Source organism: Bolinopsis microptera, chromosome 6 (genome assembly GCF_026151205.1).
Source record: "Bolinopsis microptera isolate Bmic1 chromosome 6, MBARI_Bmic_1.0, whole genome shotgun sequence".
In the NCBI taxonomy this organism is placed as follows: domain Eukaryota; kingdom Metazoa; phylum Ctenophora; class Tentaculata; order Lobata; family Bolinopsidae; genus Bolinopsis; species Bolinopsis microptera.
Window position 1 is genome coordinate 11,449,257 of NC_087077.1, and position 22,114 is coordinate 11,471,370.

At 40.3% G+C, this 22,114-nt stretch overlaps 4 protein-coding genes across 5 annotated transcripts; all 4 read left to right on the plus strand.

Moving 5' to 3' along the window:
- Positions 1 to 1,828: 1,828 nt before the first annotated feature.
- Positions 1,829 to 4,493, plus strand: LOC134816290 (TIMELESS-interacting protein-like). Its single transcript, XM_063825063.1, has 6 exons — positions 1,829 to 1,938; positions 2,069 to 2,117; positions 2,241 to 2,515; positions 2,690 to 2,827; positions 3,557 to 3,722; positions 3,837 to 4,493. Exons 1-6 carry the CDS (start codon positions 1,867 to 1,869, stop codon positions 3,986 to 3,988), a joined length of 852 nt encoding a protein of 283 aa, XP_063681133.1. The 5' UTR covers positions 1,829 to 1,866; the 3' UTR covers positions 3,989 to 4,493.
- Positions 4,494 to 4,634: 141 nt separating this feature from the next.
- LOC134816289 (corepressor interacting with RBPJ 1-like) lies at positions 4,635 to 7,122 on the plus strand. Its single transcript, XM_063825062.1, has one exon. The coding sequence runs from the start codon at positions 4,690 to 4,692 to the stop codon at positions 6,619 to 6,621; it is 1,932 nt and encodes a 643-aa protein (XP_063681132.1). The 5' UTR covers positions 4,635 to 4,689; the 3' UTR covers positions 6,622 to 7,122.
- A 227-nt stretch (positions 7,123 to 7,349) lies between these two features.
- Positions 7,350 to 10,072, plus strand: LOC134816291 (m7GpppX diphosphatase-like). Its single transcript, XM_063825065.1, has 3 exons — positions 7,350 to 7,460; positions 7,668 to 7,862; positions 8,231 to 10,072. Exons 1-3 carry the CDS (start codon positions 7,367 to 7,369, stop codon positions 8,944 to 8,946), a joined length of 1,005 nt encoding a protein of 334 aa, XP_063681135.1. The 5' UTR covers positions 7,350 to 7,366; the 3' UTR covers positions 8,947 to 10,072.
- Positions 10,073 to 10,186: 114 nt separating this feature from the next.
- Positions 10,187 to 21,977, plus strand: LOC134816292 (uncharacterized). Of its 2 annotated transcripts, XM_063825066.1 has the most exons (13): positions 10,193 to 12,061; positions 12,228 to 12,346; positions 12,683 to 12,793; positions 12,981 to 13,124; positions 13,998 to 14,052; positions 14,227 to 14,362; positions 14,464 to 14,605; positions 14,931 to 15,045; positions 15,237 to 15,347; positions 15,658 to 15,696; positions 16,356 to 16,528; positions 20,662 to 20,785; positions 20,931 to 21,977. In XM_063825066.1, exons 1-13 carry the CDS (start codon positions 10,232 to 10,234, stop codon positions 21,153 to 21,155), a joined length of 3,324 nt encoding a protein of 1,107 aa, XP_063681136.1. In that variant the 5' UTR covers positions 10,193 to 10,231; the 3' UTR covers positions 21,156 to 21,977. The 2 variants fall into 2 exon arrangements, with proteins under 2 accessions (XP_063681137.1, XP_063681136.1); XM_063825067.1 differs by lacking the exon at positions 15,658 to 15,696 and having other exon boundaries at positions 10,187 to 12,061.
- Positions 21,978 to 22,114: the final 137 nt, after the last annotated feature.

Sequence of the window (22,114 nt, forward strand, 5' to 3'; positions counted from 1 at the left end):
GTCTAGATTTGAACTTGGAGCCGCAAGGCCAAGGGTGATTTTCAAAATATTGAGTTTTTGAAGGGTTATTTTTATATAGGGTCATTGTGACTTTATGTGTATACTGTTTGAAACATTTTATTCACATATAATATTTTAGAGGATACGATGGTAAAATCTCTAAAACTGTGTGTTTTTAGAGCAAAATGCGTAGTTTTGCTAGTACCTCAGTTATAAGTTTTTCAGCGGGGACTTCGTTACACCACTGGCAATTTTTTTTTTTATTAAATACTTTTCAAATTTTACAGAGTACAGCAATAGATGAATATAAAATAGAATCGTTCAAAATATCGCCCCCATCTGTAAAATATGATGGGCACCCAAACACGGTAAACACATAGTGAACTATGTCCGCAGCAACTTGGACCCATTACATCGAATTAATCTAAATCCAAAAATTTATGAAAAACTATTTAATAACAAACAAATCCATGGTGAATAACTGTGGATGATATATAGTCAAGATTGGTATTTCAATACGTCGAATTCCAGATACATTAGATACAGGTCTGATATGGTCATTAATGTGTGAGAGGTGTGCGGGTGAAGTGGGATATGATGTTGAAAGTATAGGAAGGTAGATAAAAAATTAATAAAACAAAAATAATAATAATATGGGGAGCAAAGAGACTAGGCTAGGCTGTTGTTTCACTATCCAATAAACATTTCCATAGATGCTTAGTGACCTCAGCTTTGAAAAGACTAGTAGACACAATCTGTCTTACCTGTAAAGGGAGTCCATTCCACAGTATATGAGTTCTGTAGAAAAATGATTTTGCCAGTGGGCTATTTGAGGTACATAAGGTGTGTGAATTCTGACTTAACTTAGGTAAAATTGATGACACAATAGACAGACTGTCGAGGTGGCAACGTCTTAGTCGAGAAGTGCCCTGATATAAAGAGAGATAGTGAGGCAGCGATACAGGAATTAAATTGTTCAGAACTTTGTGGAAAAAAATAAGATCATTCAAGTCAAACTTTTGAGACAAAGTGGCAAAGGGGTTACAGAGGAGTCGAAACTTTGCCACAACTGATTTCAAGGACCTTAACCAGATCAACACTTTTAGTATCATGGTGGGCAGTGGCGGAGGGGTATCATTTCTTGAGAGGTCTTCTTAAAATATTTAAAATATTAGTCCTTGGCCATGGCTGAGCAGTATCATTTTGTTGGAAATTGTTTGATACTAGTCCTAATTCATAGACTATCAGGGGATGATTGTTTGGTGAGGGTCTGACCCGCTTGTTGTTTTGGCATGAGTATGTAAATTTTACTGCTACATGGAAAGTGTACTTTCATTTATTTCGAAATTGTATTTTTATTTTCATTTCATTTCATCTCATAATCTTGAAATCTTCAGCCCTAGTTATATCTAAATCTTTAACTCTAAGATTAGATATAACCCAGTACATTAACTGAGTAACTTGCTGACCGCCTGGCCATGGCCTACACTTCACAGTTTTTAATCAGTGAGGCCAGTGTGAGTGTGATGAAAGGGACAAGCATAGTGTGGCAAGGGCTTGCAAAGCTTTGATTTTGGAATTACATAAATTTTGATTTATCATTAGAAAGTTAAGAATTTCAACTATAATGAAGGGGATCCCTGGCTCATGCATTGAAAAGGCACTCTCCACCTCCAAAAATGACTTAAGAGATTATAATATACTGATCACAATTGAAGGGAGGGGATCTTGTTCACTGAGTACAACCCTGAGCTTGAAGAAAATTCAAATCCTTAAGTCATGAAGTTGAAGAGTAATGTATATAATATTTCATATCGTAATCAGTCATTCAATGTAGTAGGTGTTGGAAGGTTGTACTCACTACTCATGGATGAAGTTGCTCAGCAATTTGCTGATATTTTGGATAATGACCCTTCTGAAACTCCGGATGATCGAGATGTAAGTTTTGTACTTAAATATATTTTCACTACCGCTTACTCAATCAACAATTCATCATGGCTGACCTAGCAAATCCCCATAAATTTATCAATATTTGTTAAGTTGATTGTTAATGTAATAAAAATTTCAGGTCATGAATGAGCTCTTTGGCAACGAAGAGGAACCATTTGGAGAAGAGGGTTTGTCAGATTAGTCACTTTAATTATGAATATGGAACATGCTGATTTTTGAGTGGTGCAATTAATTCTATAGTTTTAAATTAAATTAATTTGGGCATGAAATAACCATTTGAAATCTCACAGCTGAAGAAGTTCCTGACAGACAAATCAAAATCCTAAATCCCGGTGGGGATGACGACATCACTAAAGTCAAAAAGCCCAAACGAGTTCTTCTAAAGTTAGATCTTGATAAATTGTTCTCAGATAGAGGATTGTCAGCAATTCCCAATCATATCAAACCCTTGAAATTCAGAGGAAAGGGACATGAGCTTGAAGACATCACAAATATCTGCAAGGCTTATGAACACTGGGCCCACAGACTGTATCCCAAAATGACATTTAAAGACGTTATAGAAAAGGTATATCATAGTACAGCTAGTTTAAAACTTAAAGCCATTATTATATTCGCTTGATGAATGATGACTTCTGTTCTTAAATTCAAAGTGTTCAAACCTAATAAAGTTTTACTGCGTAAGTATATTTTTACGTAAAATGAACATTGCTGGCAACAATCTTATCGAAACAATATGCAGGTTGAGAACTTGGGTCTGAAGAACAGAAAAAAGTGTTTTAACAAGCGAATGGAGATTTATGAGGAATCGAGGCGCATGGCTCTTGTCACTGGCAAAGAAAATGGAGACGAAGATGATGATGAGGCACCTCAGTATATGGTTTGTGCTAACTAACTATAAGACAACTGCAACTGTCTACCTGTGTTCGATTGAGCTATCCAAGCTAGAAATTGATTAGTCTAGGTGTATTAATTTAAATAGAAAGAGTCACATCAAAATAATGATAATGTGTCATTTAAATATAATTATAATATACGTTATTTTGAGTGTAAACAAGAATTGCGCCCGTTGTTTCGTTTTGGCGGACGCTAGATTTCCATTCCATATTTAATATAAATTTAAGTATAAGCTCCAATCAGCTCATTTCCATGTTCATGATAATAATATTGATAAATTATGCATTAAGTACAGGAAACACTTGAAATTCAGTTCAATTGCCAAAGAACTTAACTTGTAAAGCAAAGAACTTAAATTGTAAGCAAAGGTAAACTATACTCGTGTACACATCAATACACTACGTGTGCCACGTACAAATTGGGCTTACAACCTAATATTATACATAACATCGTAAACATTAAAACACAGTCGCGCCGCGCATTCATAGATCACAGGCTATCTATACATCACATCTCCGCAAGCAATCCTTGCGCGCGCACAACTTTTTCGTTGCATGGTAACATACGGAAGTACCCACGACATGTTCAGACCCACCTACCGCAATCTCCAAAATCCACGTTTTTCTGCAAAAACGTCCATTCGTAACCTTTCACTATTGCCTTTTTTCAAAAGGGTGAAATGGAAAAAATAACTGTATATCCTGTGCTTTAGGAGGAAGACACGGACTCAGGTCTGTTTGGAGAAGCTCTGAGAGAGCCGGCCCCACATCCAGATCTACCGCCCCCTACAGAAACTCCCTCTCTCAGTTCTGAGCAGATTGAGCGAATGAGGCAAAACAGGATCCGAGCACTGGATCGAAAAAAGCAGAGAGAAAGTGGTTTGTTTGCAATTTTAAAATTTTATCCTCAGAATGCGCTTGAAAATTGTGATATACATGATACATTTTTTCCCTTAAAATGACTAAGTTCACTTTAAGAATTGCATGTTTAAGGTATCGGTGCAAACAATTCCCTGGAGATGTCCCCACTAGCACGAAGTGGTCCCAACGTCTCATCATCCCAGATAGATCAGTCACCAGATTCAGATTACCAAGCACCCAGCAAGAGATTCAAACCAGACTTTTCGGAAACAATGACACCTTGAGTTACACCTGTACATTCAGACTAGATACGTTTTTAATTTTCCCGTTTGCTGCATGAAGTTTAGGTTTTAAGGATAACTTGCCACAGAGAGTGGAAGGGCAGGGACTTAGCACCCGTTTATTGTTGAGCTGTGAAAAAAGACCATTATTTTGATTGTTTTCCTGTTTAGACCTGTTTAGACCTTTAGGTTAGGATTGTGTTTAGGCTTTAGAATGTTAACTACCATGAGTACATACTACATAGAGGTAGCTAATTGTTCTAATATTAGCATATTTAATTAAATTTAAATGTTAGATCTTGATGATCTCTCATCCCAGGCTCCTGATTTTAAATTTTACCTTAGAAACGTTTTACCAGAGATATGTTTTGATGAATCTTATCAAAAACTAGCGAAATGACCTAATGCTGAATGGTCTTTTAAGAGCGTTTTAATATTATTGTTTACTATTCTGATATTATTTATAATAGAATTTTTGCAATTGAACAGAATTTGTAAAACTTGAAGATGTTTGTGTGCTTCTTACTGCTTTCTATTTTAATTGTTTCTGCATTGCTAACTAATTGCATCATTGAAAATTCAAACGAACCTGTGTATTGTATCAGAAGATTAATATTCTTATGAGATAGTGATATAGGTCACAACTTGAAGTATCTATTTTATATTGCTAATCAATATACTCCTTAGGTCAAACCAACTCAATCATGGCGTTTGTAAAGTTTATGCGAAACAAGTTCTTCCATCCTCATACATATGAAAATCAGAAACGAACTTGGATTGCTGAACAGAAGCACGAATCTGAAAAGAAAGCACAGGAAGACCTCCACAAACAATACTTGAAAGAACAAGCAATTTATGAGAACAAAAATCTGTTGAAACATGGGAAGCTAACCGGAGAGGATAAGTTGTCCTTCATGTATGAACCACCTTTACAGTGCCGAAAGAAAGACGAAAAGTTGGAGCTCCGGGAGGTCAGATTCGAGTGGCAAAAAAATGCTCCACGTGCAGGTGAATATGCCAAGAATTTGGATGTCGCTGATCGGCCATTTGGTATTGAAGTGAGGAATACCAAGTGCATAAAGTGCGGTGTATGGGGTCACATGAACACAGACAAGATATGCCCCTTATACAATAGAGGTATGAACACAGAGGATAATCCTCCTGACCTGGGAAAGGAGGATCCCATGTCCCTGTTGAATTCAATGGAAAAGGGTGGACTCAAGATGAGAAAACATGCCGTCAACTCTGTCATGGATGTGCATGATGATAAATATAAGATGCTTGAAGATGAAAAGTTGGACCCTGAAGTTGCATTTATTGCTAACCTGTCTGACAAGCAGAAGAGAAAGCTAATGAAGAAACTGAATAAAAGTGGTCCAGGAGCAGGGGGAGTTGGTAAGGCAAAACATAAGAAGAAAAAGCATAAGAAGGAGAAGAAAGCAAAACACGAGAAAACAACCCAGGACGACACTGTTGTCACAGAAGTGGAACCTATTCCTGCAGAAAGAGAACACAGAAACCAGGACATGACTTCTGAAACCTTGCCAAATCGTCGTAGGTCTCCACCTAGAAGAGAAAGACTCAACTCTTCTTCACCTCAACGTGCTCCCAGAAGAGACGATAGAGATCAAATTCAAAGACGTTCGAGATCTCCTGCTTTTGGTTATGGGCACGGTCGTGGGAAGAATCTTGCTAGGACAAGATCTCCTCGACGTGAACAGCAAGGTAGATCTCCAAGACGTGAACAGCAAGGTAGATCTCCACGACGTGAACAGCAAGGAAGATCTCCACCAAGAAGAGAAAGACTCGACTCTACTTCTCCTAAGCGTGCGCCTAGAAGAGAGAGTAGGGAGAAAATCTCGAGACGATCAAGATCTCCTGCTGAAGAGAGGAATCCCACTAGACAAAGGTCTCCCAGACGAGAACAGCAAGAAAGATCTAGACGAAGATCCAGATCCAGATCTAGGGGACATGAGATGGACATCAAGAGACGTTCCAAATCGCCACAACCCAATTCTTCAAAGTCAGATAGAGACCATAGAACAGGGAAAAGCCACAGACGAGATTCTAGGAACAAGCAGAGACGCGATTCACCAGACTCTAGCGATCAAGAGTCGAAGGTAAAAGTTCAGTTGAGAAGAAAATCCTCAGAATCTAATAATGTCAAACGGCACGATTCCAGTGTGTTGAAAAACAGAAAGTCAGATAAGTTAGAGGTCAGACGACAGAGACACGACACCGAGAGTTCTGACTCTGACTCCAACAGAAAAAAAGTTACCAAACGAAGATCCAGAAGATCTCCTTCAAAATCCCCTCCCCGACCCGTACATCGCAGTAAAGGTAAAGAAAAAAAGCGTCAAGTTACTCCCCCATCAGACTCATCTTCAGATTCCGAACCTGATAAAGTGAATAAGAAAGCTGCTCGACATGAGTCATCATCTGATCCAGAACCAGTGAAATCAAGCAGAAAGACAATCCGTCATGATTCATCATCTGATTCTGATTCAGCCTCAGAGAAAAACAGTAAATCTAAATCCAGTCATGCAAATAAATCGTCAAAAGAAAAAATCAGTAGAAATAAGAGGAGTGAAAGAAAGAGAAAACAATCGAGTAGCTCCTCGAGTTCAAGTGGCTGAAAGACCATATTATAATGAAAGTTGATTCCTGAACAGTGAACTGTGTATTTTAATACAATTAAATTTGATGTTTTCCGTATTTGTTGGGATCGTGATACAGACATGTTTACAAGAGCGCCGGAAGGTTGAATCTGAACAATACAGTTAGCCTACTATGTTAATGCACTTTCTCTCTTTATTTCAATCATTGTATTGGTAGGTACAGTGTATACAGTGCAGCAATGTAAACTACACTACTTTCATTTCATCAAGTTTAACAAATCCAGTTTAATTATGATATTGTCAACTCTTATTTTCAGTTAATTGCTTACCCAAATTTAAAACTTTTGTTGTTGAGATATTAGAAACGGACAGTATTGAGTATTGTTTATAAACATTGCAATGGGCCAATGCAATGCCCTTGGGACAATTATTTTGATTCAGTATTAGACAATTCATCGTACCAAGTCTTTAACTTTAACGTCTTGTAGTTTCCCATTTCTAGAGTATGCTTTTTAATGGTTTCCCCTCTATTACTGTTTCTCAATAATTCAAACTTGAAATTTGGCAATATTCCAATTGTATAACCTCATCAAAAATAAATTGTTATGTACGGGTCCTGATCACATGAAGCTCCAACATGAGTAATTAAACTGAAACTATGTTTCATTCATTTAGATTATATATCGTATTGACTCTTCACTACGTAAAGAAAACTAACCCTCATTGTTCTAATAAAGTATCTAAACAGGCCTAGCTTACAAACATGGGCGTTCCCTCTCAAGAGGTAGAAGGAGAAATGCCGGCTAAGAAGGGAAGGTTAGACCAGGGTAATCATGCTCCAGCTCCCGAGCCTGCAAGTACGGGCTTTTCCCTCGGATTTATCTAACGTCTTTAACATTACCATGGAAACGTATATTTTTATGATGTCGTGAAGCACGTAATCGACGTAATCAATTATGTTCTACATACTATTGAGACTGTTGCCATAATTTTGTTTAAAAATGTTTGAGTTTCTAAGGAAGTTAGACTTTTCTTAGTCACGACTAACAATTCCCTCTCTGCAGGTGAGAATGCTGTACAACCAGTTATCAGCAACATGTCAGACTACACAATAACGGAACTGTTAGGACAGAGTGATGACGGGAAGGTGGTCTTCACCAGGGGTGTTATCTCCGGGCTGGAGGGTCCTGCTGTCGTCCTGTTTGAAACTAACAGTATTAATCTGGAGCGTGTCAAGTTGTTCCTCTCCGAACTGTCTGGTAAGTAATCATGTTTAAATCTGGTTGAGTAGTTAAATAGTATCAGGTTTGTTAGTTTTAAGTTTGCAAGTTTTGATCATTACTGTACTAACTGTGAAGGATTGGCAAACTTTGAATCAAATACCTACTCAAATTCAGATTTTCCGAAGAAATCAGTAATTTACAGACTGCTGTATCGTAATTTTATTTTTCATTCTGTTGACTAATAAAATTGTATTCAATACACTTCAGTCTTCAGGTCGTTCCTAATTTATTTTAAACCATTATATAAATTAGACAAATCGATCAAATATAACCCATATAGAAGTTCGTACTTTCTTACCTACCTACATAACAGTACTAAATTTGTTAACAGTTAATAATTTCAGTGGTGAAGTTGACGATGAACAACGACATATTCAACATATTCCAACTTGATCCCCCGACTGGAACCAACTCCATCAAAACTACTGTGATCCACCCGGCCACCCAGAAACTAATCAACAAGTTCACCACCAAACCATCCTACTTCGTCACAGAAACCCCCCAGATATACCAGACAATCACTAAACCATACATCCTTAACCATCTGGGCGATCACAAATGGGTGTATAACATTCTAGAAGGGAGAGCCGAGCAAGACAGAATACTCTGCAAAAATGAGGATGAAAATGAGGGATTCGTCTTAGCTGCGGACTTGAAATGGGATATGACTACTGTAGAAAATATGTACTGTTTAGCGATAGTGAAGCGGCGGGATATCTACTCAATCCGCGATCTTAACCAATCCCACCTACCCATGTTACGTAACCTACAAGAAACCTGCCTTGCTACAATAAAGGAGAAGTTTGGGATCCCCCGCTCTTTAGTGCGGGTATATTTCCACTACCAGCCCGCCTACTATCACCTCCACATTCATTTCGCGCACATGAGATACCAGGCAGGAGCCCCTGTTATTGGCAAGTCTGTAGCTGTTAATGATGTGCTGCAGAACATTGCACTGAGTAGTGAGTATTATAAGAACGCTACTCTGGTTTACTATATCAAGGATGGGCATGCACTGAGCGTGGAACTGGATAAACACAAACTTGTTGTGAGAGAGTGACAACTTGTTGTTCTACAGATCTCGTCATCTTGTATTGATCTTCCAGCCAGTTTTAATTGTTTCAAATTATTATTTATAAGGAGCTGCACCACGCCCATACATTTTTACTCAACCGCAGATTTTATTTCGCCTTTCGTAATAATTTATCAACGGTCCCTTATCGCTTTATCGTATGTCCTAAAGATAACCTAAACGTATTGCATGACCGGCCTTGAAATCAGACTCTTGATATTGCGTTTGTAATGTTTTCTCCCTTTAGTCGACTTTTAAAATTTTAACTCGTAAAAAATGACGATGCTCCAGGACCTAGTTTTAACATTTTGTCACTCATTTTTTCTTAAAGTCCACGTTATATCAGGTAACACACATCGTTTATCGAGCAATATCTCATGGAATTGTGAACGCCCTACCTATTACGTTAGGGTAGTTACTGTTACTCTGTTATCAGGATGTTATAATATTTGGTTAAATTAGCTTCCATACCACTTTAGTGTAGTTAACACAGGTAATTAGAGCCTGCTACACGCAGCTTTACACTTGGTATTACTCGGCTGGTCCGGCGCTCAGCACCGTCTTGTTATCTTGCACCGTATTGTAACTTGTAACTTGTCTTTTGGTTGTAACAAGAGCTCCTGAATGCGTACTTTAGTCTTGCGTTTTGTCTTGCGTTTTTGCTTGACGAACAGATTTAATAATAATAAATTTCATATTTTCTTACGATATTTTTGTTTTATTTGTGCCTGTAAAGACGGTCGGGTTTAAAGTTTAGTGTTAGTCGTAACTTGTCACTGTAAACACAGTTAGTTCTGTTGTGAGCTCAGGATTTTCTACAACGACTTTTGGCACTCCTTGTTACAATTATTTTAGTCAAACCCTGTTACCATTGTGTCGTGGAATAGTTAATTGGTTTAAAATTATCGTGACATATTATATTTTACGTACGGTTTCACTTTTAATTTGTTATTTTTTTGTTTGCGCTATAATAATTAATTTTAATAAATATTATTATTCACGAGCTGAACTACTGAACTAGCTCTATCTTAAAATATCGCCCAGTTATTGTTATTGTATGTATTATTTTCAAATTCTAAATTTATTATCAGTTAACAGTTTCGACTTAAAATTGAATAATGGTAAGTTTATTTCAAATTTAAGGTATATCAACAACAAAAAACCAGAATCCTGTTCACAATTAAATATTAGAATTAACATTCTAATTAGCATAATATTACAATCCCATTACAATTAATATTTATTTATCCATTGTAGCTTAGTATGTGATCTGATGACGAAGAAAAGCTCAGTGAGCAGCTCCAACACTGACCTACAATCCCGGAAATGGACTGACTTCAAGGAGCTAGACTCGCCCAGGTCTCTCCCCACTTACTATGGGGACGAGGAGTTGCAGCAACAGCAAACCCCGCCTCTCAGCTCATCTCTGGGGGACGACAACCCTCTGAAGGAGCTCCAGTCCTTTGTCAGCAGGACGAGTAGTTTGGGTAGTTTCAGAAGTGGTGGGTCCAATGAGGAGGAACATCTCTACCACCAACCTCTCCAGGAGGAACAACCCTACCACCATCCTCCCCAGGGAGGGACTAGAGGGTCTGATATGGGGGAGAGTGATGTTGATGTAAGCTCCTTACCTCTTGATACTGATACCCCTAGTGTTCATAAAATGTTACCTGATGACGATGTTGATGCTCCGTCTAGAGAGAGTCTCGAGAGGTCCCTGAATCTTGATGCAGTTGTAGAGCCGGCCCCTTCTCAAGCAACCCCCGATATATCAAATGATGATACGAGTGATACAGTTCGGGAATTTCCAAAGGACCTTGAAATTTGTAACTCAGAATTTTTAGAGGCCAATTCCGAACTCTCGCCAATCTCTTCGGATCTATCATTGGGTCAGATAGAGAGTAACCAGGCTGAAGCTGATATGGAAGATTCCCTTGATTTGTTTCAGGATGTTAGAAAGAAGAATACCCGACCAACACCACCACCCCGTCCACCAAAACCTAAAGTACAAGTTACAGAACCTCACCCTCTTATGCAAATTATAGATCCTGATCCAGACTTTGATTTTGGCGATCCATTCGCAAATAATCAAGAGACAAAAACTAGTCCCGAGTCGTCCAAAACAGGTCTCACTGCAAAGTTATCCAAGAACTTCAGGAAGAGATCGAGATCACCAAAACCAGAGGAAGCAGATAATACTTCAACCACTTCAAATAATAAAGGTGAGACTAAAGTTGAGACTAAAGTTGAGACTAAAGGTGAGACTAAAGGTGAGACTAAAGGTGAGACTAAAGGTGAGACTAAAGGTGAGACTAAAGGTGAGACTAAAGGTGAGACTAAAGGTGAGACTAAAGGTGAGACTACCAGTCAGGATGATGGTTCGAGAGCAGATACCATCAGCATAACAAGTAGTGACACTCCTTCGTCCAGTTCACGTAAACAAAAGTTCAAAGCCATGAAGAGCCAACTCGCTGCCAAAGCTTACACCAAGTACAATCAGTACTACGACTATTACTACAACAAAAACAAGCAGATAAAAGAAGAGGAAGAAGAAAAAGCGGACCGGGAAAGGAATTCTTCGGGGAACTCAGAAGGCAGTTTCTGCGAGTTAACAGCGGAGGAAGCGGACCTTATCCCCAAAATCGGTAATCTAGATTCTGACGCAGAACATTCAGCGACTGAGTTTGTCGAGGATGAAACTCAACTCCTCACCGCAAATGTTACTCCCAATAATGAAACTGTGACCCAGTCTCCAGTGTCACCAGCGTCCCCCCAACCCTCTCCTCCAACTTTAACCCCACATGCTGAGATAACCTCCCTCTCCAGTCTTCTGAGATTAAGAAATCGGTTAAAATCATCCTATCAGAAACATATAATATACTCCTCCTTAGTGGGTCTACTCAGTATACTTCTCTACATCACAATCTACTATGTTAACTCATTCCTACAGGGATTCATTCTTGGTGGTTTCATCCCTTGTTCACTAGCGATATTGTTCCTTGTTATCACTAGAACTCCACCAGAAGATGATGAGATATCTGGTGCTAAAACTGCACAACAAGTTGATAGGCTTAGAAAGCTGGGAACTAAAGCTTCTCTCAAGGTAAATTTAAGAACCTTCGAGTGTTGATATTCTAAATTGTAATCCCTAAATTTTGAATGAAATGGAAATAATAACAACCTTATTTGGCTTAATTACGTGATCTGTCACAAACTTTTATGAATGTTTCTACAGTTGATAATATTTAGAGTTTATTTATTACTTTCAGGATTTCTTCCAATACACAGAAGCTCATAATTTCGGAGAGTTGAGAACTAAAAGTATGCCCTATCGCTACTTCAAGCTAAATGGCTCCATTATAGAAGCTTCAGAGCTGAACGCAACCAAGTATGTTGATTAAATTTTAATTTACCTTAAAGTATGTAACTTTATTGAATAATATTTTAAAATAGACTTAGAATCACCTGATTATTTACAGTGCGGTTTTATGCCGTGCCATACTATGTAAGCTAAAAATACCAAATGACAGAATTTGTATTATTTGTCACCCTCTGAATAAATAAATAGAGGGGAGGTAACGCAAATGTTTTGACAAATAACAGCGATTGAAAATAAAACAGCCATTGTAATCGATCAAACTCGTAAATACACGACGCATTTCTAAGCTGAGAATTAGGCAACTTCACAGTTGACGCCTCTAAATATGTGAATATATTTGTGCAGAGAGGAAGTGCCTGACCCTCTGAAGTTATCACCCGCTGAGATCAAGACATTCGGTTTGAAGCCTATCTTTAAATGTGACATCTCCGGATGGCTCGTCTCTATCGAGGCACCGTGAGTATAACAGATTTACAGTATTGTAATTTTTTAAAATCATTAAATTAATTTTTCGCAAAACCTGCCAGTTTCTTAATCTGTAATATAACTGTAACTGCTAAGTCCCATAACACTTGTGAATAATGAAAACCGCTCATTTCGACTCACTTTTGAGTTTGATATTTACAAAAGCCCACCCCACCAGGCCAGGAACCACTATAACCCCGAATAACATGTGGAGGAAGAGATATCCTGTATGGGTACGGAAGAAAAGTTGGCGTACTGAAACTGACGCGTACGATAGCGAGTACACTGTTAACAGCTTCTATTTGATATCTCCCTACTCCAGGTTAGTGTTTTTGTGAGCTAAAGCTTTATCATTATTGCTGAGAAATAGTTAAAATATGTGGTGTTTAGTCAAGACAAAGGATCATCGTGTTGATCCATTTCCTCAGAATCATGTTCCTCTTTAACTTGTTCAAGCATGGTAAGAGTTGCAGTTACAGTTCAAGTATTTTCTAGTTCCACTTCCTTATAGTATTGCAGCTATTTCACTGGAAAACGTTCCTAGTTACACAGCTGTACTTGCAGAATTTTCCAAAGAATAGCCTACCTTACAAGACATTTTTATAACGTACGAAATGCGACGGTTTTCCCGAAATTTCGCCATATTTTCGGACCGCCAAAATTTCGGTCGTCGTAATAGAATCCGTCGCATTATTTTTAGCTTATTCCGATAATTGTGGCTTCATCGATTCATTTTGTTCTTGAAAAGTTAGTGATATGATGCATGGTGGGACAAATAAACACAATATTCCATGATGAATTTAATGTCAAGTTATACGTTTTAAATTTACAATAAATTACATTTATGTGCTAACATAAACGTCTTATAGACTAAGTCAAGATAAACAATTTAATATCAAACTCAATAAGTGAAACTGAAAGATTCGAGCCGGACCCCTTAGAGGAAGATGAAGAAATCGATTTATAAGTTTCATTTTGTTTCAACATGATTTTACCGATTTTTAGAAAATTTTGAATTTCCTTTGTGTCAGAAAACAAAATGATGAAAAATACCCTTATTTTCTGTGACGTCCGGAATGTGACGGTTTTTGTTCAATTTCGCCATATTTTCGGACCGCCAAAATTTCGGTCGTCGCACATTGGTCCGCCACAAAAATGTCTTGTAAGGTATAACTCTATAACAATGTATTCGCAGGTACAAAGAACATTGGTATGAAGCTTTGAGGAGGGCTGTTGACACTACTGAAATGGTAAGTTTACTGGACTCAGAGCTGGTGTTTTATACTTCTGAGAATTTTATTATATTATAAGTTATAATTGGTTACTCAACATTTATCTCTAATTTTAATCTATGATAAAGTATAACAATTTCGTACTCAAATTTCTTTGCTGATTGTTTTACTAATTGGTTTCCAAATCTGCAGGACGATTTATGTAAAGAAGAGTCAGAAAACTTCCAAGACTTTATGGAGAGATTGTTCAATGAGATCCCTAGTGTGGGAGACAAAGACAAATGTAATCCCGTGGAGGATGAGGGTAACCTCCAAACTACCACAACTGGTTAGTCCATATTTAAGTGTAATATTCGATATAATAGCATAGAAAGTAGAGGCCAATGATTTGTGCTCATGCTGTGTAAATGTACACGGGTTAAATTTCAGGTGAAACAGAAACTCCTAGTCCGGACACTAAAGCTCACGATATGCAACAGTCTGCCTGGATAAATGCCCTGTTTGGACGGTTTGTCTGGAACATTTTACATGATAGGAAGTGGGAGAACCGTATCCGAGAGAGAATCGTTAAGTAAGTTTGTGGATCGTCTTATTTCCGCTTTGTTTAGTTCATTTCCGTGGTTAACATGGCGTAGCTCATGCTTAAATTTTACATAATAAAGTTGTGTTTGTATGTTGCGCGCGGTGCAATTTATGTATAGTGAAAGGGGACGCACGACCAAACAAAGCGCGCAAATGTAGTTTTTAGTACATGCAGTGTGTTTATATTTGGATCTGATCAATTGTGGCGGTTATTTGGCAGTCACGAGATAAGTCTATGTTTAATTGTCTGTGTCACGTCCCGGCAGTCAAGGAAATGATTTGAATACAATATTTTAATATTACATCATTTTCAGAAAGTTGTCCTCAGTTAACACCCGACACATCAGTTCAGTAGAGCTCAAAAGTTTCGAATTGGGAAACAGTGTTCCTTTGATAACCAACACGTACCTACCCAAGATAGATCACCAGGTATAAAATGAACAGATTATTGAAAATTACGTTAACGTTAACTTGAACCTTGTAGATAGAACTGTACCTAATTTTATCCGAGAGAATTTGTCCTTACATTACAAGCCGTAAGTTAGGAATAAGTGGGAAATATTTTTCTATTTTGGTCCCAATTTCTTGTCAAGTGATTATACAACTGATTATACATTCAGGGTGTTTGGTCAGAGATGGATCTGGAGTGGTCGGGTGAAGTTTCCTTAACTTTGGCTGCTCGTATAAACTCCAAATCATCCGCTCAAGGGGACAACTCTAAAACTTTCGAGGTACAGATTTTTCTAACAGCATGTGCTGTGTAGCACAAAAACTTCTGAAATTATTGGTTTTTCGTTTGTCGTCTGCACTAAGGTGGAATTTATATTTTTGACCACCGACGTTTTTGAAATATGGTTAATGAATCTACCCGACATTAACACTAAATACCGTGTGTGGCTAATGGCTTACGTGTTCAGTATACAAAACGTAGATTGTATGTCAGCTATTCGTGTGGCACCTTTCCTATGTTTTTAAAACTATGTTTCTGCTAAAAAGCATCTCCTAACATCTCACAATCATCTCACTGTTACACGTTGTTAGGTCAAGTGGCAGGACGGGAATATCGTCAAACTTTCAGGGGTATGTTAAAAAGAAGTAGCTGCGTTCATTCAATCCCACCTACAACTCTATCTAATTCAGCTCAGCTAGTTGCTGTTAAGGGTTCTACTATCTGGTGTCTAATATCTTGTTTCTAAGCAAAAATGTGATCTACTTGATGTGATTCATTGAAACTGTTTTGAAACTTGAGGGTTCAATTTCTGTCTTATTAAATTTTCGGTCCCCGCATGAGGAGCACAGTTTACTTCAAATGAAGAAGTAATGTCCGGCTGATCTGAATTGATCTGAATTTAACATCAGCTCTTACTCCAAGACTAGTGTTCCAGTCCACTGCGTGACAGCATAAAAGCTCAAAAAAGCTTTTTACCTTTAGCTTTAATCTTATTCAGTTGAAACTATCATTTTGTCCTCCGTTCAACTTTAAAAATTATCGCACAAAAATAGGAAATTTCTAACTTATGCGACCCTACCGCTCATTCAAAGCTTCGAGAATTTCAAGCCGTATGACGACAATTATGTTGTCTTCGTCGTAACGTGGAATTAGAGCACGGGGTAGTACTCTACTCAGTGCTCTATGCATCCTCTGATCATTAAATCAACTGCTGGCTATAACACTAACGCTGCAACCAAGTTGGTAGATATTAAAGTCACGTGATCTACCTGACACAGCACACTTTCAGCCGATGAAGCTGGAGAGTGAACGAGGAACGGAGCAGGCTCCCAGCAGCTCAGGGAAACTTGCTAAACTGTACAGACTTATAGAGAAGATAGAGATAGGGGTTTCTGCTAAGGTTACCCGAGTTTCTGGGAGGCTCTGTGTTAATATTCCTCCCCCTCCCACTGATTGTATCTGGTAAGCTGTGGAGCAAATTTTTAATTCTAAAAGCTTTTAAAACCCATTAGAATATAGGGGTATGTGGTGGTCTGATGGTACAGCGTAACAATGGGTTCTAATGGAGCACTGAATGGGGTAAACTTAAGCAATAATCTGATAATAGGAGTTAATAAGGAATGGGTCCTAGGGGTTGGGTTACTTTTCTGCTGTATCGTGCAAATATAATAACTTATTAAAGCTGAGTGCTTTGTTAGAGTTAGACTGCGACAATAGGGAGTGGTGGGTAATAAAGGAATGTTTAGTAGTATAATAGGCGGTGTTGAATCATCTTTTGAGAGAGTTGTTGACACTAATACTCGGCAAGATAAGTCACGTACATTTACACGTTACTAATTGATGATTCCATTGGCTGGGGGGGGTCCAACCCGATGTCCGATATGAGGGTTGATGAGGCCAAAATCGGAATCGGAAAAATCGGAAAAATCGGAAAATTGAGAAATTAACAGAATCGATCTCTAAAACCTCTCAGAAGTGATATAATTCAACCAGAACCCCTCCATATGCTATATTGTTATGAGAAAACGAACCAATTGGACATTCCAATAGTATGTTTTATGTGTTTTTCCACTGCAGGGGCGCTAGTATACTCACTACTAGTTGGAGTTGTCATGTACTCCCAGACCCGAGTGCTTTGGCCTTTTGACGTGAGATCGATTGTTTCTGCTCATTAATTTTATCCCTGTTACTTGTTATTATGTATTAGTACAACACTAGGTACCGGGTTATATTTTGTGGTCCGGTCTTTAAACATACCATAATATCACTAGTACACTGCACCTTAAATGTATAGTCAAGTACATTTGTATCGTAACACATGCTTGGCTGGGGGATCATGTTTTGTGTCCGTTCGGTACCCTATATTTTCAAAACGGACAAAAAGTAGGGCGAACAAAAACGGACAAAAACAGACAAAAACAGACAAAACATTTACATGTCCTCCTCCTCCTCCCTGGTCTTCCTCCTCCTTCTCATCAGTCCTCCTCCTCCTCCTAAGTCTTCCTTCTCCTCCTGAGTCCTTCTCCTCCTCAGTTCTCTTCAGTCCTCTTCCTGACTCCTCGTCCTCGTCCTTCTCCTCAGTCCTCCTCACCCTGCTCCTCAGTCCCCTCCTCCTCCTCAGTCCTACTCCCAGTCCTCCTCCTTCTCCTTCTCCTCCTCCTCCTCCTCATTTCTCCTACTCATCCTCCTCCTCCTTCTCCTCCCCATCAGTCCTCCTCATAGTCGTCCTCCTCCTCCTGAGTCCTCCTCCTCATCCTCCTCCACCTCCTGAGTCCTCCTTCTGAGTCCTCCTCCTCATCCTCCTCCTCAGTCATCCTCCTCTTCCTCCTCAGTCCTCCCCAGTCCTCCTCCTCCTCATCCTCCTCCTTCTCCTCCTCATCAGTCCTCATCCTCTGTCCTCCTCATAATCGTCCTCGTCCTCATCCTCATCTTTAGTCCTCCTTATTCTCCTCCTCAGTCCTCCCCCAGTCCTCCTCCTCATTCTCCTCCTTCTCCTCCTAGCCTCATCCTCCTCCTCCTTCTCCGCTTTCTTCTTCTCCTAATCAGTCCTCCTCCTCCTCGTCCTTAGTCCTCGTCCTCGTCCTCCTCAGTCTTCCTCCTCAGTCCTCCTCCTCATCATCCTCCTCCTCCTCCTCAACAGTCCTCCTCCTCCTCCTCAGTCTCCTCCTCCTCATCGTCCTCCTCAGTCCTCCTCCTCCTTCTCCTCATCAGTCCTCATCCTCAGTCCTACACTAGTCGTCCTCGTCCTTAGTCCTCGTCCTCGTCCTCTTCCTCCTCCTGAGTCCTCCTCCTCCTCATCAGTCCTCCTCCTCCTCTTCAGTCCTCCTCCTGAGTCCTCCTGAGTCCTCCTCCACCTTCTGAGTCCTCCTCCTGAGTCATCCTCCTCCTCCTCAATCTTCTCCTTATCCTCCTCCTCCTCCTCCTCCTTATCCTCCTCCTTCTCCTCCTCCTTTTCCTCTTCCTTCTCCTCCTAATCAGTCCTCTTCTTTAGCCCTCGTTATCATCCTCCTAGTCCTCGTCCTTAGTCCTCGTCCTCATCCTCCTCAGTCTTCTCCTCAGTCCTGCTCCTCCTTCTCCTCCTCCTCAGTCCTCTTCCTCCTCAGCCTCCTCCTGATCCTCCTCTTTAGTCCTCTTCCTCCTCCTCAGTCCTACTCCTCAGTCCTCCTCCTCATCCTCCTCCTCCTCCTCCTCCTCATCCTCATCCTCATCCTCCTCATCCTCCTCATCCTCCTCAGTCCTCCTCGTCAGTCCTTCTCCTCCTCGTCAGGCCTCCTCCTCCTCCTCTTCAGTCCTCCTTCTCCTTCTCCTCATTCTCCTCCTACTCATAAGTCCTCCTCCTCAGTCCTCCTCCTCCTTCTCCTCCTCCTATTTCTCCTCCTTTTCCTCCTTCTCCTCCTACTCCTAAGTCCTCCTCCTCAGTCCTTCCCCAGTCCTCCTCCTCATCAGTCCTCCCCTGGTCCTCCTTCTCCTCATCATCCTCAGTCCTCCTCCTCATCGTCCTACTCAGTCCTCCCCCAGTCATCCTCCTCCTCAGTCCTCCCCAAGTCCTCCTCTTCCTCAGTCCTCCCCTCCTCCTCCTCAGTCCTCCTTCTCCTTCTCCTTGTTCTCCTCCTACTCCTAAGTCCTCCTCCTCCTCCTCAGTCCTCCTCCTCCTTCTCCTCCTTCTTCTCCTTCTCATCCTCAGTCCTCCTCCTCATCATCCTCCTCAGTCCTCCCTCAGTCCTCCTCCTCCTCAGTCCTCCCTAAGTCCTCCTCTTCCTCAGTCCTCCCTCAGTCCTCCCCCAGTCCTCCTTCTCCTCTTCATCATCAGTCCTCCTCCTCAGTCCTCGTCCTTCTCCTTCTTATCAGTCCTCCTCCTCAGTCTTCCTCCTCGTCCTCGCTCTCGTCCTCCTCTTCAGTCCTCCTCGTCCTTAGTCCTCCGCCTCACCAATGAGCTGCTCCTCTTCCTCAGTCCTCCCTCTCCTCTTCAGTCCTCCTCCTCCTCAGTCCTCCTCCTCCTCAGCCCTCCTCGGTCCTTCTCCTCCTCCTCAGTCCTCCCCAGTCCTCCTCTTTCTCCTCAGTCTTCCTCCTTCTCCTCCTCCTCAGTTCTCCTCCTCACCCTCCTCCTCCTTCTCCTCTTCCTTCTCCTCCTAATCAGTCCTCCTCCTCAGTCGTCCTCCTCCTCGTCCTTAGTCATCGTCCTCATCCTCATCGTCCTTAATCCTCGTCCTCATCCTCCCAGTCCTTGTCCTTAGTCCTCGTCCTCATCCTCCTAGTCCTCGACTTGGTCCTCCTCTGTCCTCCTCAGTCCTCCTTCTCCTCAGTCCACAGTCCTCCTCCTCAGTCCTCTTCCTCCTCCTCAGTCCTCCCCCAGTCCTCCTTCTCCTCCTCGTCATCCTCAGTCCTCCTCCTCCTTCTTATCAGTCCTCCTCCTCAGTCCTCGTCCTCGCTCTCGTACTCGTCCTCAGTCCTCGTCGTCCTTAGCCCTCGCGTTCTCTTAGTCCTCCTCCTCCCCGTCCTCAGTCCTCCTCTTGAAATGGGTAGCACGGTCAATGGTCATTAACCGTGCTACCCATTTCTGCAGATAGCCTGTTACAAATTGTGGAGACAATTTAAATCAAAAGTTACTAAAGCGTTCTCTATTTGTTACGATTGTTATTACCAACCGTACCTCTTTCAATTGTGGACCGGGGTGGATGTTTCTGTCAAACAAGAGTTGATACGACAGTGTGTTTTTTTTCGGACGAAACGATTCTTGTTTGGAACTAGAAACCATTTTGGGGTTCTGGGACCACCACCAATCGATTTCTTGTCATATTTAAGTACAGAAATAGCTACCTATATCGCCTAGAAACCTCAGAGGAAAGATTTAAATTTTCCCGATTTTTCCGATATGAGGGTTGATGAGGCCAAAATCGGGATCGGAATGATCGGAAATGATCGGGTTGGACCCCCCCCATTGGCTCATTTGAACACGTCAAATGAGTTCAACAGTGACGTTCAATTCGATTTGAGTCATTCTTTTAATGAACAAAGCGACTAATGCCGGCTGGGATTGATAATTTATCTAGCGGTACGCCACAATTAACATAACCTGATTCAGTTTATAATATCAGGTACGGGTTTACAGAACCACCTGAGCTGAAAATACACCTTACACCAATCCTGGGAAGATGGATATCGCTGGACTACAGACCCATTACAAACGCGCTGGAAAAACAGTTGCAGTCTGTTTTTAACGTTAGTTAATTATCACTATTCGTTCGTTCATTTCATCATGTGATGGATACTGGAGAGGTTGAACTTGAAATTCTTTAACAAGTTTGGCAACCAAATCAAAAACTATTAAAAAACTGATGTGTTTTTAATGACTCTTTCCCATCAGGACACGTTCGTATTACCAGCTATGGAGAACGTGGTGATGCCAGGAATGTCTCGTAACATGTCACGTGATATGGTGATAAACACAGAAAATACCGTCCCGGACACCCTTGATGTGACGCAGCTGCTGGACCAGGTCCCAGGAGAGAACGAGCTACTGGACGTGGCTACATCAGGGGGGAGTTCCAGGTCCAGATCCAGTTCTATGAGAAACAGTCCTGTTATTTAGAAAGATTTTGGACTTGGAGAGATTTTGTTGTTTTGAGAGATTTTATGGGGGCATGATTTTGTGTTAAGTATTTTCCGAAGTGTAAAATAAAACTGAGGTTGGACAAAACATTATTATTTTGTTTCATCTTGCAGTACGATTGTTCTAGATATTAAGGGATGGGGGAGATGACTCAAGCGAGATGCTGTGAATGTAGCTTATGTTGATGCTCAATTTGTCGAGGGATCGTTTAAATAAAACGTAGGCCATGACGATTTTATTGAACATTTTAAATTGTTTAGAAATTTCTCTGTCATAAGGTTTCAACCTCCCTCCTAGGCTGACTCACATCATATGTGAACGATCCCCAATAAACATATGATGCTTTTATCGTGTTACTGTTACTGTTAGTATTGAACTCAGCTGGCCACGGATTTTATAAATCAATTTAGAAACTTTGTTTTGATTTTTCATGCTTGGAGCTGTTCTCTCTTATTCTGTAAAAAAATTTAGCTGTAATATACTGAACGAGGTATCATAGATGTATATTCACGAACCCTTCAATATTTTGGGTGGGATAATGGTATCCATTAAAATATAGATTTTAAATGATCAACCAAATCTAATCGCGGGCGACTATATTTGTTTATTTGTTGTTTTTTTTGTAATATTTTGCCATTTTCTTAAAAGAATATTTTAACTGCATGAATGTAATGAATTATTGTGCTTCCGGAAGCAAATATATGAGGGTATAACCAGTGTTTTCTAAGATTTAAATTAAATATATAAAAAATGTTGTTTTACTCCTGACTGTCGATTTAATTTGAATGTTTGTCTCAGCTATCCACTTGTTTTATTTCTTCCCTGGAGACCGCCAAAGTTTTAACATGTTTAAATGATGATTCGGTAAAAAACTCGGCTGCGACATGGACAGGCCTTATTGGACCTGTAAACCTAAGTTTCTGGCACTAAGAAAACGT